Raw genomic sequence first — 15237 nt, forward strand, 5'->3', positions numbered from 1 at the left:
TGTTATGGTCATTATTTCTATGTGGTGGAATTATAGGTAATTTAATCTTTTATATTTTTCTCTTTCCTCATCTGTTTTTTTTTCTATTGATATAATGGCTACATGACACTTGTGGGAAAATGTTTAAGTGAAAAACAAAAATATCGATCCCAGTTCTTTTTAGTGGCCAAAAAATATGAATTAAGAGGAAAAAAAAGCACAACAAACCTCAAAAACCAACCTACTTAAGTGGACAAGTCTGTATAAATAGAATTTGACGTTTAAAGCACCTAACTAAGCAACAAGAGTATGCCTAGACCAATATTAGTATAATTTACTATCACTGAGGTTTTAGAATGACTCAAATATGAGCTAGCTAGTTTGCATAAATTAGCTCAATTACGCCACAGACAAACCTCTGACGTAAGAATAATTATCTCAATTTAGACATAAAGAAACTGAAATTCAGAGAAATGAAAGTATCATGTTACTAAGATTGTGCAGCTGTACATCATATATCAAGAAGCCGCAATCTGAATCCATGCGGTTGATCACAGTGATATGGAGGGCGTCTAAAGAGTCACATACGACCATGCTGCCTCCAGCGTAGCTTCTGAACTATGTAAACACTTAACTTATACGCTGCCCTCAGAAAGTACCCCCACCTTTAAAATATAATACAGATATGCAGATATCTTGAATAATCTTCACAAAAGGAAATCCGTTTATACTTATTAAGCTTATAACACTGATATAAAAAAAATAAGAGTGGAGCAAACCCTGAAGGGAAATCAGAATTGATTACAATCTGTACCTCCTCCCATTTCCTCTAAAGCTAAGATAATTAATTATTAGGTCAAAGATAGAATGGTTTAAATGCCTATATAGCTCTGTAGAGACTTTGCTTTATACTTTCAATGGAATTCGTTGGTAATCTAAATTTAATAGGAAGTGCCCAGAACGGCAGTATGAAATTACAGACAAAACCTTGTATATGGTACATTATGGGCAGTTTAAGCAATGATCAAGGACAGTTTGATTTGTGGCCTAACATTAGAACCTAAATGCTGATAAAGATACAGCTGTAAAATCTTTTGTCTCTCTGCCGCAACTGTCCAGGACCTGGTGGCTGGGGCGCAGCTAACAGGCTGGATTACTCTTATGATGACTTCCTGGACACTGTGCGAGAAACACCCACGGGCGGTGGCAAAGCCAGATCTTCACGAATTAGAAGAAGTGCCCCATTAACTGACCACAAAATTAAGTTAATTTTTAACATCACAGGTAAGAATAGACTATCTATTTGAAAAGGTTAATATAGTGGAAAATTCTTGGTTGGAGACCTGTTTTTCAGATTTTCTATTTGTTATCATTATTGGGAAATGACCCTGAAACTGAAAATCAGGGCAAGCACAATCACCCAAGTTTTGTCATTTTTCTTAATATCACAGATATTAAGATAGTTCTCATAGTATCAAACCCCCCGCTTTGTACTCATCTTGACGTGATGAACTAAGGCATGTTTTTAAAAAGCAAGAATTTGCAGGGATTTAATATGTAATCATGAAGAACTCCGCAAAAAGGTGAGGTAGATCCAGCATAGGAGAGAAAGATGAAAACAAATTGTGTTGCACTTAATATTCTCCATGTACTAGTTTCTCAGTAAGTGGTGTTTAAGTTTGAGTTTATTTTTCCTGAAAGATTTTTAATATGCAAATTTTGGGGGAGTAAAAACTCACTACAGATGGCTTCCTGCAACACCATGTGTGTGTGTTATGTTTTCTCCTGTTTTGTTTTTATCTCAGCTAGTGTGCCGTTACCTGATGAAAGAAATGATACCCTTGAATTGGAAAATCAGCAACGACTCATTAAGACATTGGAAACTATCACAAATCGGCTGAAAAGGACCCTTACTAAGGAGCCCATGTATTCCTTTCAGCTTGCGTCTGAAATGCTTGTAGCCGACAGCAATTCCTTAGAAACAGAAAGGGCTTTCCTCTTTTGCAGACCAGGCTCTGTGCTGAGAGGGCGTATGTGTGGTAAGACTTTTTTTCTTCCCTGTAATCAAAAATATTTGGTGCCTATTGGGTCAAATGAGATGGGTAGGGCCATTTTACCACTCCAAAGGAATATTGAGATGAAACCTACATTTTGCTCTCATGACACGCTTTTTGTCCTCAAAGTCTAGAAAACCACTAATGGTCAGGACAAGACAATTATTTGAGGTGAGGGACCCAAATCTTAGTCTTATTTATAGATCTTGCAGCAGCAATTCCAATAACAAAAACTTTCTGACCACTTGTGTGTGTGGCTGAGCTCATCTCGTGTTTAATCCTGTTTTAACTACTGTAGGAGGTACCATTATTATTAAGTACATTTTATACATGAGAAAACTGAAGCCAGAGAGGCGAAGAACTTACCCAGTAAGCCTTACTGTTTAAGACAGTAAGTGGTGTAGCCGAGATTCCCACCCAAGCAGTCAACAGGAAATTCATATAGCACAAAATGAACCATTTTAAAGTATACAATTCAGTGGTATTTTGTACAGTCATAATGTCATTCATCCATCACCTCTGTCACAATTCCAAAACATTTTCATCATCCCCAAAGGAGACCCCCAACCCATTAAACTTCCATTCCGTGTTCTCCCTCCCCCTCAACCCCTTAGCTTTTACCCCTATTCTAGACTGTCACAATCTGGGTCAATTCCAGTCTCTCTCCCAAATAAATCGTCTTTTATAGATAGTGGGATCTCCTCTAACCAAGCTCTGTACACTCAATGGAACCAAATAACATGAGTCTTCTGTTAATCCCTCTTTAAATGTGGGATCTCATGTCCTGGTCGGAAAACCTTCCTCAACAGTTCTCATTGCTATTTCCAGAGCTCAGCTGAGTTTTGCACAGTGTGATAAACCCAGCGCGTCAAAAGCACATTAATGCAGTCATTCTGAGCTTCCTCTTGTTTCTTTCTTAACTTTTGAGTAAAAATCAGGAATTGCCTTGGCCAGCGTTCTACATTCCCCAGTGTGGTCCTCAGACTACCTGTGTCAGCATCCCCTGAAGTGCTTTCAAAATGCAGCTTGATTCAGGCCCCATCCCAAAACGGATGCATCTGACCCCTTGGGGTCAGGGACTTGGAATCTGAAATTTTAGTAGGTTGCCAGGTAATTCTGACACACCTTAACACCTCAGAATCACCCAAGTGATTCTTCCAAGTGTCCTCTCTATAAGAATACTAACTGATAGCAGCCTTTCAGTGAATTTAAATTCCCACTTTGGTCTCAGAAATTCTGCACTCCAAGCCTCCAAATAGTAGACCACATCTCCAAGGAAGGGAGGTTCTAAAATTGGCCGGTTCCCTCAGGGCCTTTGGTTTTGAGGATGCCTTAGACTTGCCTTCCGTGGACAGTAATTCCTGCAAGCAGAGACAAGGGTCAACTTAACTCACTTGTTTTAGGCTCACCACCTTTGTCTGTTTTTATTTCTAGAAATGATGCAATAATGGACAGGCAGTTTCATAAGGGAAGCCATTCAGAGGAACAGCTAAGAAATCATTTTTAATATCTCGAAGCTCCAAATTAACCTAAACATTCATTGTTTTATCCTCTTCCATTAGCTATGTGTTTCCAGAATGATCTGGTTTATTATAGCTTTTTAACCCACACTTTAAAGCCATCATATAAACCTTAAGCTTGGTCAACAAGAATTTGCATTCCCCCCCACCCCACCCCCCCAAAAAAAGAACATACTGTTGGTTTAGAGGAATACATTTCTGGAAGGTTTCTCTTGTGAGTAAACCTCTGGCAGTAAAATTCAACCCATAGACAATAGTAAGTGGAAGCAGCCTGTATTACTCCCATGCCTTAGGGGAAAGGAGCACATTCCATACTATATTCAGTGTTTTCTGCTTGTTTTCTCTTCAGTTAATTGCCCTTTAGGAACATACTATTCTCTGGAGAATTCTGCCTGTGAAAGCTGCTTGATGGGCTCCTATCAAGATGAAGAAGGGCAGCTTGAGTGCAAGCCCTGTCCGACTGGGACTTACACGGAATATCTCCATTCAAGAAGTAGCTTGGAATGTAAAGGTAGGAGCTTACTGCCCATTTTGACCAGAAGCCTGAATTTTGTTTCCAGTTATAAAATCTCAGTGGCAAATAGGATGAAATACGAGCATTACCAAAAACAGTTCCATTAATTGATTTTTTCTTTCTTTTGATTGCAAACTATTACCTGAGTGTTTCCTTCACTTTGGAGAAGTCCATTCATGTTTCCTCTTGGAACAGTCCACTGCTCTGTCTAAATCAAGCCCCGCTGTCAAGAACGCTAATCCACATTCATCAATTAACCCGTGTTTTAGTGACTCTCACATTAATTGGTGGAAAGGATTTTCATGGCTCTTCGCAAGCATTAGGCTGCTGTTTGTTAGAATAATATTTGATATGATGAGATTAATTCTCCATTTACTTGGAAATGAATAACTACAGACCTGTATGCACCTATTCTTGCTACTGAAATATCCAATCTTTTCAAAATATTGTTACTGTTATTCTCAATGAACATTGCTGATGGAAACATTTTCTTTCACGTTTAAAATTCCAGTAAGACGCACCTAAAAGAAGGAATTGCAAAATTGTACCTCCTTGCCTGTTGTCGCCAACGCAGGTGTGGGTACTTCATGACAAATATAAACTTAACAAATACAAACTTGGGTGCTAGGTGGTTGGAAATGCACTAAAAATGTTGGCAGTGCTGAAAATGAGAGTCATCTGTAGGACAAGGGCAGAAGGAAAGGACAGTGCACTGGGAGTTGGGGAATCTGGCCCTAGGCCTGCTCTACTACAAAACCATTGCTATGAATTTTGGAAGGTTGCTTAATTAACCTCTCTGGGCCTGATGCTAAGACTACTTTTACTTTCTCCTCTGCCAACCCTCAAATGAAATGGTGTCTGTAGGCAGGGGGAGGTAAGAGGGCCAGTTCTTTTTTAGAGTGAAAAAGGTGCCAACGTAGTTATGGGACTCTAGCCCAATTGGGGGCTTTGTTTCTGTCACTCAAGAGAACAGTGTGCAAGCTGAGAACTTGTACAAAAACAAGTTTCCCCATGACAGCTTGATCTTCTGAGAGTGCCTTTCTGAGATGCAGATTTCTAACTTTACCCAAAAACTGTTTGTCAACATTTTCTATGTGTTAAACACCATGCTGGAAATGAGCCTAAGACTTGTTAGTATACAGAAGTATGGAAAGTCTAAAATATAATGCATATGCTTGGAGTTCTTTGGGACCCTTATTCTGTCCTAAATAGAATGTGGAAAATCCTATCATACACAGTGCTAATTTTGTACAGCTGATGTCATCGTTATTAACCGTATTACGTTTTTTCATTTTAGCTCAGTGTAAACAAGGGACCTACTCATCAAATGGGCTTGAGACTTGCGAATCTTGTCCGCTGGGCAGCTATCAGCCAGCGTTTGGTTCCCGGGGGTGCCTCTTATGTCCAGAAAACACTTCAACTGTGAAGAGAGGAGCCGTGGACATTTCTGCTTGTGGAGGTTAAGTCTTAGACATTGCTTTTTTTTTCAAGCCTCCTAGGTGCTAGGCATGGAGGAGTGGAATCTTTTTAGCAAAACCATATGTCTACTGTAGGCGAAGAATGTAAATAACTGTCTCTTTGTAGAGAGTTTCCTTATATGCAGCCAGCCAATACCTAAGCGTAAACAGCCACAGTATAAACACCCTGCTGGTCCTGTTAGGAGCACACAAGAAGCACAAGACGTGGTCCTAGCCCTCAACATTGGTAACCATGTGGCCGCATGGTATGGTAGAAATATATTTCAACTAGGAATTTAGATTCCTCATGCATAAAATGAGGTCCTGTCTCATGTTCCTTAAAACTCTAAAAATACAGCCCCTGAACTGTGATGTTCATTCCCTACAGTTTGAAGATTTTCATGAGTGGTCATCCACTCTGGCTGCATACTAGAATCATTGCACATTTGCATCAGGATTTTTAAAATCCTGAAACCCAATCTCCACCTCCCCCTCCAGATATTCTGATGTAAGTTTTCTGGGTTTGTTTTGAAGTTCTCACAGGTGAGTCTAAGGTATGACTAATTTTGGTTCTCAGATGTCACCAGAGAGGGTTTGTTAAAACACAGATTGCGGGGCCTCTCCCCCAGAGTTTTTAATTCAGCAGGTCAGGTGTGAGGCCTGAGAATTTGCATTTCTAACTAGTTCTTAGGTGATGCTGATTCTGCTTGGTCCAGGGACCACACATTGAGGACCACTGACTGAAGCAGAAATATAAAGATTAGAGTTCCATTTTTCAAATAGTTCTAACGTCCCTACCAAGTACAGCTTTCCAGCAGTATAAAAATTAGAAGACAGAAACAAAAATAAAAGATGAAAACTTAGAATGACAGCGAAACTAGGTCTGAAAGTCAAGGTCAGCCTATTGCCAGAAACTCCAATAAACTGCAATGACTTTGCAAATTCACTGGAACTTTGTAAAAAATAAAAAGTTGTTGGCTTCCCTCTGCTACATCACTGGGAACAGAACAAGCATGCCTGGCTAAAAGATGACTTCTTAAAAAATTGCGTGTCCTCCCCATTCTTTATACCCTTACTGAAAAACCTAAGGTCTATGGCAATCAGAAAGTTTAAACTCTTCCTTATTGAATGAGTGATGTTTTTAAGAAGCCAGTCTGCTGGTTCCCCATTCCCTCAAGCTACACACACACACCCTTCCCATCCTCACTGCACGCCAGTCATATATACATCTGCATCCAATTAGAGGCTGAGATTCCTGGAAAACAAATGCTTAGGATGTTTGAGTGTAGTGATGGGGAGGGGGTGGGGAGTGTCCAGCATTGCATCCTGGGAGTTGTAGTCCTCATATGTTAAGTGCTACAGGAAATACCTGTAGTTATTGGTTTTATATGCTCCATCTGTTTGAATCTCAGAACAAGAATCACAGTAGACGAAAGCCTCTTAGACCTGAGGAATTGGGCAAGTGGTGTTCATCAACCTCATGTTTCACTGAGGAGACGAGAAGAGAATTTAACTAGGACCTATTTGAAACTCATAAACCATGTGTGTTGTGTAATACCAGCTGTGGATTTTTTTTTAATTGAAAGTCAAACAAAACCTCACATTATGGTTGAAGGAGGTCTACAAGAGACTCTATTTTTTTGTCAGTATACAAGCTAACTTTGGAAGAAAGTCTACAGGAAAAAAATCCTCTCTCTCTCTTTCTCTCCTTCCCTTCCTCCCTCCAACCACAAAAGCAACTAGGATTTTTACAGTGAAAAAGTTCATATTTGACAATTTTGTTCTTTTAACTTTCCAAATAAGTCTTGAGGTTTTCTAATACCAAATTACTGCAATTAAGTAATTATAATTCCCAGAAAATCTCTAAACTTCTGGTAACTGCTCTGTTTCTCCTAATATTCCTAGCTTATGTTTAACCATATTCTACTTGTCCTGAGTGGGAATTGGTAATAATTGGTAGTGACACTTCCCCTGCGGTGCTGGATAAACACCATTCTGCTTTCACTTTAAATTTCATCGTGCGTGAGTTCTAAAATGGTCCCTTATATATTTTCAATCAGCCCCCTTTCTCTCCCCATGCCCTCCCCCCACTTACTTACATACTTTCTTTCTTTCTTTCTGTCTCTCCTTTTCCTCTTTTTTCTTTCTGTATTAATTTATGTTTTGGGGCATGTTGTACAGTTTATCTTATTTTTTGCTGGCATATCACTTTTTGCATTCTTTAGGCTGCTAAACGTAAAATCATTAATACATATAACAATTATATTTAAGTGTAAACTATGTTAATATAATATTCTTTATACATTTTACCTATTATCACTTATTAGGATATTAAATAGTCTTGAGTCCTTGGTTACAAAAGAGTCTGAAATGTTTCAATTTTTAAAAATGATTTTTATCAAAATAATAAGTCCCACAAATGAGTTTTTGGTGATGGTGTTGTTTACATATGGTCCCAATAGAAGGAAAGATTATTTGTGGAATAGGATAACAGCACTTCTTACCCCGACCCTCTAGGATGAAGTTAAAAGAAGATTCAGAATGAGAGGCTTTGACTTCTGGCTTTGTCATAGGAAACCAATGGCTCCAAGGCTGTATTCGTTCCTTTACACAATCAGGGGACAGATAGGCAGGGTTACATTTTTCCCCAGTCATTTCAATGCTGTATTTTCAATTCTATTTCAATATCACTTTTGGCGTATTTAGATTTTTTTTTCTCTCTCTCTACAATAGAAGAGGTGAGAAGGATTTTGTTCCAGTTTTCTTGACTTAGAAACCAGTTTTTTTGGCCAAGATTCAAAAATAAACTTTCTCCCCTCTTCATATGACGTTAGTCCATTAGGAACTGTGTCATGTGTGCGCACTTGTGTGTATTTAATACTGTAGTATGTACTAGGTAGTACTATTATTATGCATATGTGTATGTTTATACATTCATATGTTATATATGTGTGTATATGTGTACATATGTATGTTCTGGATACATAAATTATATATTAAATGCTGAGTATCCGCTCTTGGAAAGTATATCTGTGATGGCATGGTCAGCCCTTGCAATGTAATTTCAACTATTAATTTCCACATGAAAATTTATTTCACACTTTCTAGGTCAAAAAGCAAAGTATAGACATCACAACACCATGTTCGCTATTTTAAGATGCCAATTGGCCTATTGATTTTTAATCTTAAGATTTTATTATCATTATATCTTAGTATAATTTTTGACTCATGTCAATAGTATATAGTATAATTATGTACTACAACCGACAGTATAATTCTGTCAGTTTTTAGGGGCACAGTCTTTTTTTTCTTTTCAAGGGTAAGATACTAAAAATATTATATGAAAGAAAGTTTAATTCATTATAGCATCTTGGGTTTTACTGACAGTGACAGCATTAGTATTTCTAGCATATCATACACACTCATAGATATTCCTCTCAAACAGAAAATTTATACTTTTATCAGTGGAAGATTTATACTTTCAATTAACTAATTAGCTATTTGAAAGGTAAATCTTTACCTAATAAGCAATCATTTTTGTAAACTTGAGATTCAGAAAACCCCATTTTAAACTGAGTAGGTTTATAATATGTTTGTGCAAAGCCCTGTCTACCTCTAGTAACAGAGTAGATCGTTTTCTTCTTGGTGAAACAACGATACTTATAGTTTAAAACTTTTCTTGAATGCAGCAAATGCAGCCACCAGAATTTTTTTTTCTAAGTGTGCATTAACAGCTGTGATATCTTCTTCCATCTCTTGATTCAGCTCCTGACTTTTTGTCAGTTAAGTATGAAAAAGAGCTCTTTTGCAAAAGATTTGGCTGGCTGTTTTTGCTTAAGAAATCTGACCTAAGCATCTTGAGATGACCACAAATGTGTTATTGTTTATTTAATGTTTATTGCCAAACCAATAAAAAAGAGATGCCATCACTCAGAGTATCCTGCTCCCTGGAGCCTCAAGTGTATCTCTCAATTTTTCAATCACATTGGAAATAATTTCTGCTATACTAATTTTTATTAGCAAGAATCCAAAACCTAACTAATAAGTATGCTGATATCCTGAGTAACTGTTTTCCTGTGTTCTATTTCCTGGACTTAAATGTATGCAGACAAGTCAATAGCTTTAGTAGTGTTCTCAGTTTATAATGATTTTCGGGCTCATCCAAATGACTCCACTTCACACACTCCACCCGAATTTGTCTTTGGATCACAGTCTAAAACCCCAACCCAAAGATTTAGTCATGGGAAATCTACCCCACTACCCCTCTGCCAAATGTAACCAAAATTTATTGAAGAAAATCCATGTAATGTTAGGGGCTCTTTTCTTGTATTCCACCAAATATTGGCAAGAGAATTTCAAACTTGGTTAAATGACAGTATTCAAACTGCATGTTGTTTACGAAAAGCATGTTTAACACAAAATGACATTAAAAGATTTAAAAATTTTAAAAACCGGTAAATAATAGACAACTATATAGGAGAAATAAACATTTCTGATAAACATAAAAATATAACTTCATTTATCATGAAAATGCAAATTAAAATAACAGAGTGCTTCCATTTTTACCTTCAAATAGAAAAAAAAAAAATTAATCATTTTCGGTGCTGTAGAGCATGCAGTGAGAAGGGCATTTATTGCTTTTAATTTTTGTATTTTGAGATCTAACTACTCACATACTCAAAGTCAAGTGTTATCCCAAGGAAATAATCAGAGCTATATAAAAAAATTTATACAGAAAATTTCGCGTCAGCATTATTTATAATAGCAAACTAGTAGTAGCAACCTTAAGTGTTCAATAGGAGAGGAAAGGTGAGATCAGTGATGGTCTGCCAATGAGATATAATATTTTTCATTTATTAAACACCGTGGTATTTAATGATTTGGGGATAACTTGCTTGTGACATAAGTGGAAAAATCATACTACAATATTTTATGGCCAATTCTGATTTTTACTGAGTTAATGTCTACTGTAAGATGGGGAGGAAACAGCAGAACATTTATCTAGGTGATAAAATGGTGTGGGCCCAGCTGAGGGGCCTCGGTCACTCCTCCATGGCTGATGGTCACTCATTACAATGAAACAGACAGTGAAGTTACAGCTAAAAACCTACCCGCGCTTCCAGTCTTCTTTGTAATAAGAAACATTTATAATGTATTTACTTGTATAATTTGAACTAATATTAAACACTACTAATCTACACCAAAAAAAAAGAAGAAGCGGTCTAGGTATTAAATACGTGCAAAAGAAAATATTAGCAATGCAATAGCTTTCTTATAACCAAAGGTTAATGCACTTCTTTTAGAGGTAGGGTATATTGCTACATAAGTGCAAATGATTTATTCTTATTTTTGCAGTGCCTTGTCCAGTAGGAGAATTCTCTCGTTCTGGGTTAATGCCCTGTTATCCGTGTCCTCAAGACTACTACCAGCCCAATCCCGGGAAGTCCTTCTGCTTATCTTGTCCCTTTTATGGAACTACAACCATCACTGGTGCCAGGTCCATCACAGACTGTTCCAGTAAGATGACGTGCTTCATTTCTCATGTAATCCTGTGTTGGAGACTTTTGTTTATCTCTGCGGTAGCTTCAATTCTGAACATTACTCTTTTCAGTGCCTTTGGGTGTCTTGATGTGTTAAATTATCCCTGGAAAGGTCTTTTTGATGACAGTGACTCAGTCTAATTTTGGGAATGTTGAACTCGATAAATTCCAAATTTCTAAGAGTCTAGAATTTAATGACATACCCCATCCATCTCAGTGCTCTCTTCTTTTACATCACTAAAACAAAAAATATGTGGCTTTACCCACTCTGAGAATCAGAATCTTGACCATAGTGTTTACATAGAGTCTGCTCATAGAGAACAGACTTGTGGTTGCCAAGAGGGGAGGGCGTTGGGGGAGGGGGGAGAGTGGGAGGTTGGGATTAGCAGATATAAGCTATTATATATACAATGGATAAACAACAGGATCCTATGTATAGCACAGGGAACTATATTCAATATCCTATGATAAACCATAACAGAAAATAATTTTTAAAAGAAGAGTGTGTGTATATATGTATAACTGAATCACTTTGCTGTTGTATAGCAGAAATTAACACAATATTGTAAAAAACTATACTTCAATTTAAAAAAAAGAAAAAGAAGAAAAAAATAGAGTCTGCTTATTGGCATTTTCTAATACACACAAATACATTTTTCATGTTTTCCCATTAATTTTATTAGGCTTTAGTTCAACTTTCTCAGCAGCAGAGGAAAGTATAGTGCCCCTTGCTTCTCCTGGACATGTCAAAAAGAAGTATGAAGTCAGCAGTCAGGCAAGTCCATTTTATATTTATAAAATTTTCTCTAATGGAATGCTCGGAAAACAGTTCGTCATTATACATGTTCCACAGAGGAAACTACCAGAGTTGAAATTTCAAGTAATCAAGACTCATGAATATTATCAATGAGTAATTACATTTGCTTATGACTTATAATATGAACTTTCCAAAAATGCATCATTAGAAGTTCTAAGTACCAGAAATGGGAGTTTTTCCCAGCAATGTCTGGCATAGAGAATTGTAGATGTGGGGAGTCTTTCGATTTGCTGATAATTAACATGTACCATGAGCATAACCCATCATTTGAGTGAGGGCATTTGGATGAACCAAAGGCCTTTTCTGATTAGCAGGAAGAGTTGCTCAACTTTCATGAAAGTTATTTAAATCTTTCGCAGGCAAAAAAAAAAATCATTTATTGGAATAAGTTGTGGGTTTTTAAAAAAATAACTCATTAACATAACTAAATTAATTGTTTTCCATTTATTTTTTTAAAGACTAGTTAAGACCAATTATTTTGGGTGATTCAGCCATTACTCTGAATGCGCCTTGCCCAATGTCATAATAAATTCCTTGGCTTTAAGTATTTTTAAGGAGGGTAATGAAGTTACATTTCTTATTTTAACTTCCTACATCCAAACATACACACTTGTAAGGGCTTCGTAAGTCATATTTGAAACTGAGCCCAATGGACGCAGAACCTCTAGAGTAGTGACTGTCAACCCTGGAGACATATTAGAATCCACTGGCTAACTTTTAAAAATAATGATGCACAGATACCACTTTCAGAGATTCCTGATTTAGCTGGTCCTTAGTATACTTTTTAAAATGCCTTAAATGGAGTCTAACGTGCAGCCAGCATTTAGTGACACTGCCTGGGTTTATCAGAACATCACTCAAGAATAATATATAGCATTTGGGCCCATACATGGCAGGTCCCAACGTTATGCAGGTAGCAGTCCAGCTGGACTTACCTGGAAATAGAAACCAGCTGTCTAATGTTGTAAACCTTCTAACTCCCTACTCAGAATTGCTTTTAAACAAATAGTATTTTGTCTCTGATACGTTTCTTTTCTGCCACCGGTAGGTTTTCCATGAATGTTTCTTAAATCCCTGCCACAATGGTGGAAGCTGCCAACAGCTTGGGCGTGGTTATGTGTGTCTCTGTCTGCCTGGATATACAGGTAACACGGAGGACTGCAAATTTTCATGTATTTTTCATACAGCATCATTGTGACTTGCAGTATTGAACTTTGAAACATTCAAAATAAACACCATAAGATACATTAGACTGTATAATTGCACAAAAATTTGGTTGAACAAGACAAACCAATAAGTGAAAAAAGCATACATATCTTACAAATGACAATTTTCTTTGCACATTTTAGAGGAAGAACAAAGAATCATCTTCTCTATGAAAAGTCACATCATAACTCATGATTTAAATTGGGATACGTTTCCAGAGGCCATGTCCAAGGCTGCATTCTAACACAAATTAAATGCATGACACTCAACATGGAACAGATTGTCCAGCATAAACATTTTTAAACAAACTCTAGTTTCTCTCATTTGCTTCACACGAATGGAAGTTCTTGTGAATGGCCATAATTTGTTGCTTTATTTCTATCTTTCTGGAAGCTGTGCCTAGAAAAACTGTATGGCTTTGAACTTGATTATGTAGGAATTATGTAAGAATTATGTTTTCTTGCAGTTTGGTTCAAATTCCAATTCAGTCCAGAAATATAATTTTTGAGGAGAAGTGAACTATATCTTAAAAATTGCAGTTTATTTAAAATAATTTCCTGTTTTCTTCCAGAAATGTAGTTTTTACATTTTTTCCCAAGTTTTGTGCCACCAACGTGAAGTGTTTTTAATGAGAAAGTGGTATTTAAGTAAAAGAATTCAGCACAAAATAAGCAAATGAAAAGTTGGAAAACAAAATACAGAATATTATTATACGTATTTCAGCATGTGCATATGTGCGTGTGTGTTTCAATTTTTATAAAAATTTTCGTCCCAGCTTTCCATAAGAAATAATGATCTTGTCCTAGAATTTTATAAATGAGAGGTGGTTGAGAAAAGCATATTATAGGACAGTGATTTTCAAGTTTTGGTGTGCATCAGAATCATCTGGAGGACTTCTTAAAACACAGCTTGCTGGATCCCAGTCCCAGAATTTCTGATTCTGCAAGTCTAGGGAAGATCTGAGAATTTGCATTTGTATCACATTCCCAGGGGATTACTGATGCTGTTGGGTCTTGGGACCATACTTTGAGACCCCTGTTGTAGAAGAACATGGGTTTCGGCAGAGCTAGTGCATAGAAAGCCTGTGTGCACCCTATGGGAAGATGCACCACATTCTAGGACACCTGGCATATAAGCTGAGGTCTGGCAGGATGTAGCACTGCCCCTACTTCTCAGCCAAGTGGCCTTGGTAGCAAAGTATATAGGACTTTTTATTTTTCACTTGGAATTAAACTAATTCCTGGTTCTATTTTATGCTTCCAGATTTCCCTTTTTCCCTCTACTTCTATCTTGGGATCTTTTGCTATCTTTTATGTATCCTTATGAGGATATCTTAAATCTATTTAGATAGAGGTAATACCTTCACTAAATACTTAACTAGATGGTAGCTCGTAACAAATAGTCCCCTTTCCTTCACCACCACCACTCCCTATAAATTCAGATTACTGGGATAATTACCTTTAAATGATCATGGTTCTGTTTCTGTTAATCCTCTCTTTGATTGACCTTCGGTGTTTGGTTTGCATTTTAGGCTTAAAATGTGAAACAGACATTGATGAATGCAGCTCATTGCCATGCCACAACAATGGAATTTGTAAAGACCAAGTTGGGGAATTCATTTGTGAATGCCCATCTGGTTACGCAGGTAAGGGGAAAGTTTCTCGTTCTTCCGGTATTAACCCTGGAGTCCTTAAAATAATGAGTTACCACCTCACACCTGTTAGAATGGCTATTATCAAAAGATAAATGTCCATCGACAGAGGAATGGATAAAGAAGACGTGCTACACATATACAATGGAATATTATTACTCAGCCATAGAAAAGAGTGAAATAATGCTGTTTGCAGCAACATGGATGGACCTAGAGATTATCATACTAAGTGAAGTAAGTCAGAGAAAGACAAATATATGATATCACTTATATATGGAATCTAAAAAAAATGATACAAATGAACCTATTTAAAAAACAGAAATAGAGTCACAGATGAAGAAAACAGACTTATGGTTACCAAGGGGAAAGGGGGGTGGATAAATTGGGAGATTGGGATTGACATATATAAAACAGATAACTAATAAGGACCTACTGTATAGCACAGGGAACTCCACTTGATACCCTGTAATGGCCTATATGGGAAAAGAATCTAAAAAAG

The 15237-nt window shown here is 37.1% G+C and overlaps 1 protein-coding gene across 1 annotated transcript in view; it reads left to right on the top strand.

Moving 5' to 3' along the window:
• The window catches only part of SVEP1 (sushi, von Willebrand factor type A, EGF and pentraxin domain containing 1), a 200802-nt gene that overhangs the window by 115697 nt on the left and 69868 nt on the right, over positions 1-15237 (top strand). The window contains exons 15-22 of the mRNA XM_057722390.1: positions 1099-1263; positions 1785-2018; positions 3903-4064; positions 5365-5526; positions 10880-11041; positions 11748-11839; positions 12930-13026; positions 14619-14732. Of these exons, the coding sequence (XP_057578373.1) occupies positions 1099-1263; positions 1785-2018; positions 3903-4064; positions 5365-5526; positions 10880-11041; positions 11748-11839; positions 12930-13026; positions 14619-14732 (1188 nt within the window). The remainder of the gene's footprint in view (positions 1-1098; positions 1264-1784; positions 2019-3902; positions 4065-5364; positions 5527-10879; positions 11042-11747; positions 11840-12929; positions 13027-14618; positions 14733-15237) is intronic.

The sequence above is a fragment of the Hippopotamus amphibius genome, chromosome 2, assembly GCF_030028045.1.
Source record: "Hippopotamus amphibius kiboko isolate mHipAmp2 chromosome 2, mHipAmp2.hap2, whole genome shotgun sequence".
Taxonomy (NCBI): domain Eukaryota; kingdom Metazoa; phylum Chordata; class Mammalia; order Artiodactyla; family Hippopotamidae; genus Hippopotamus; species Hippopotamus amphibius.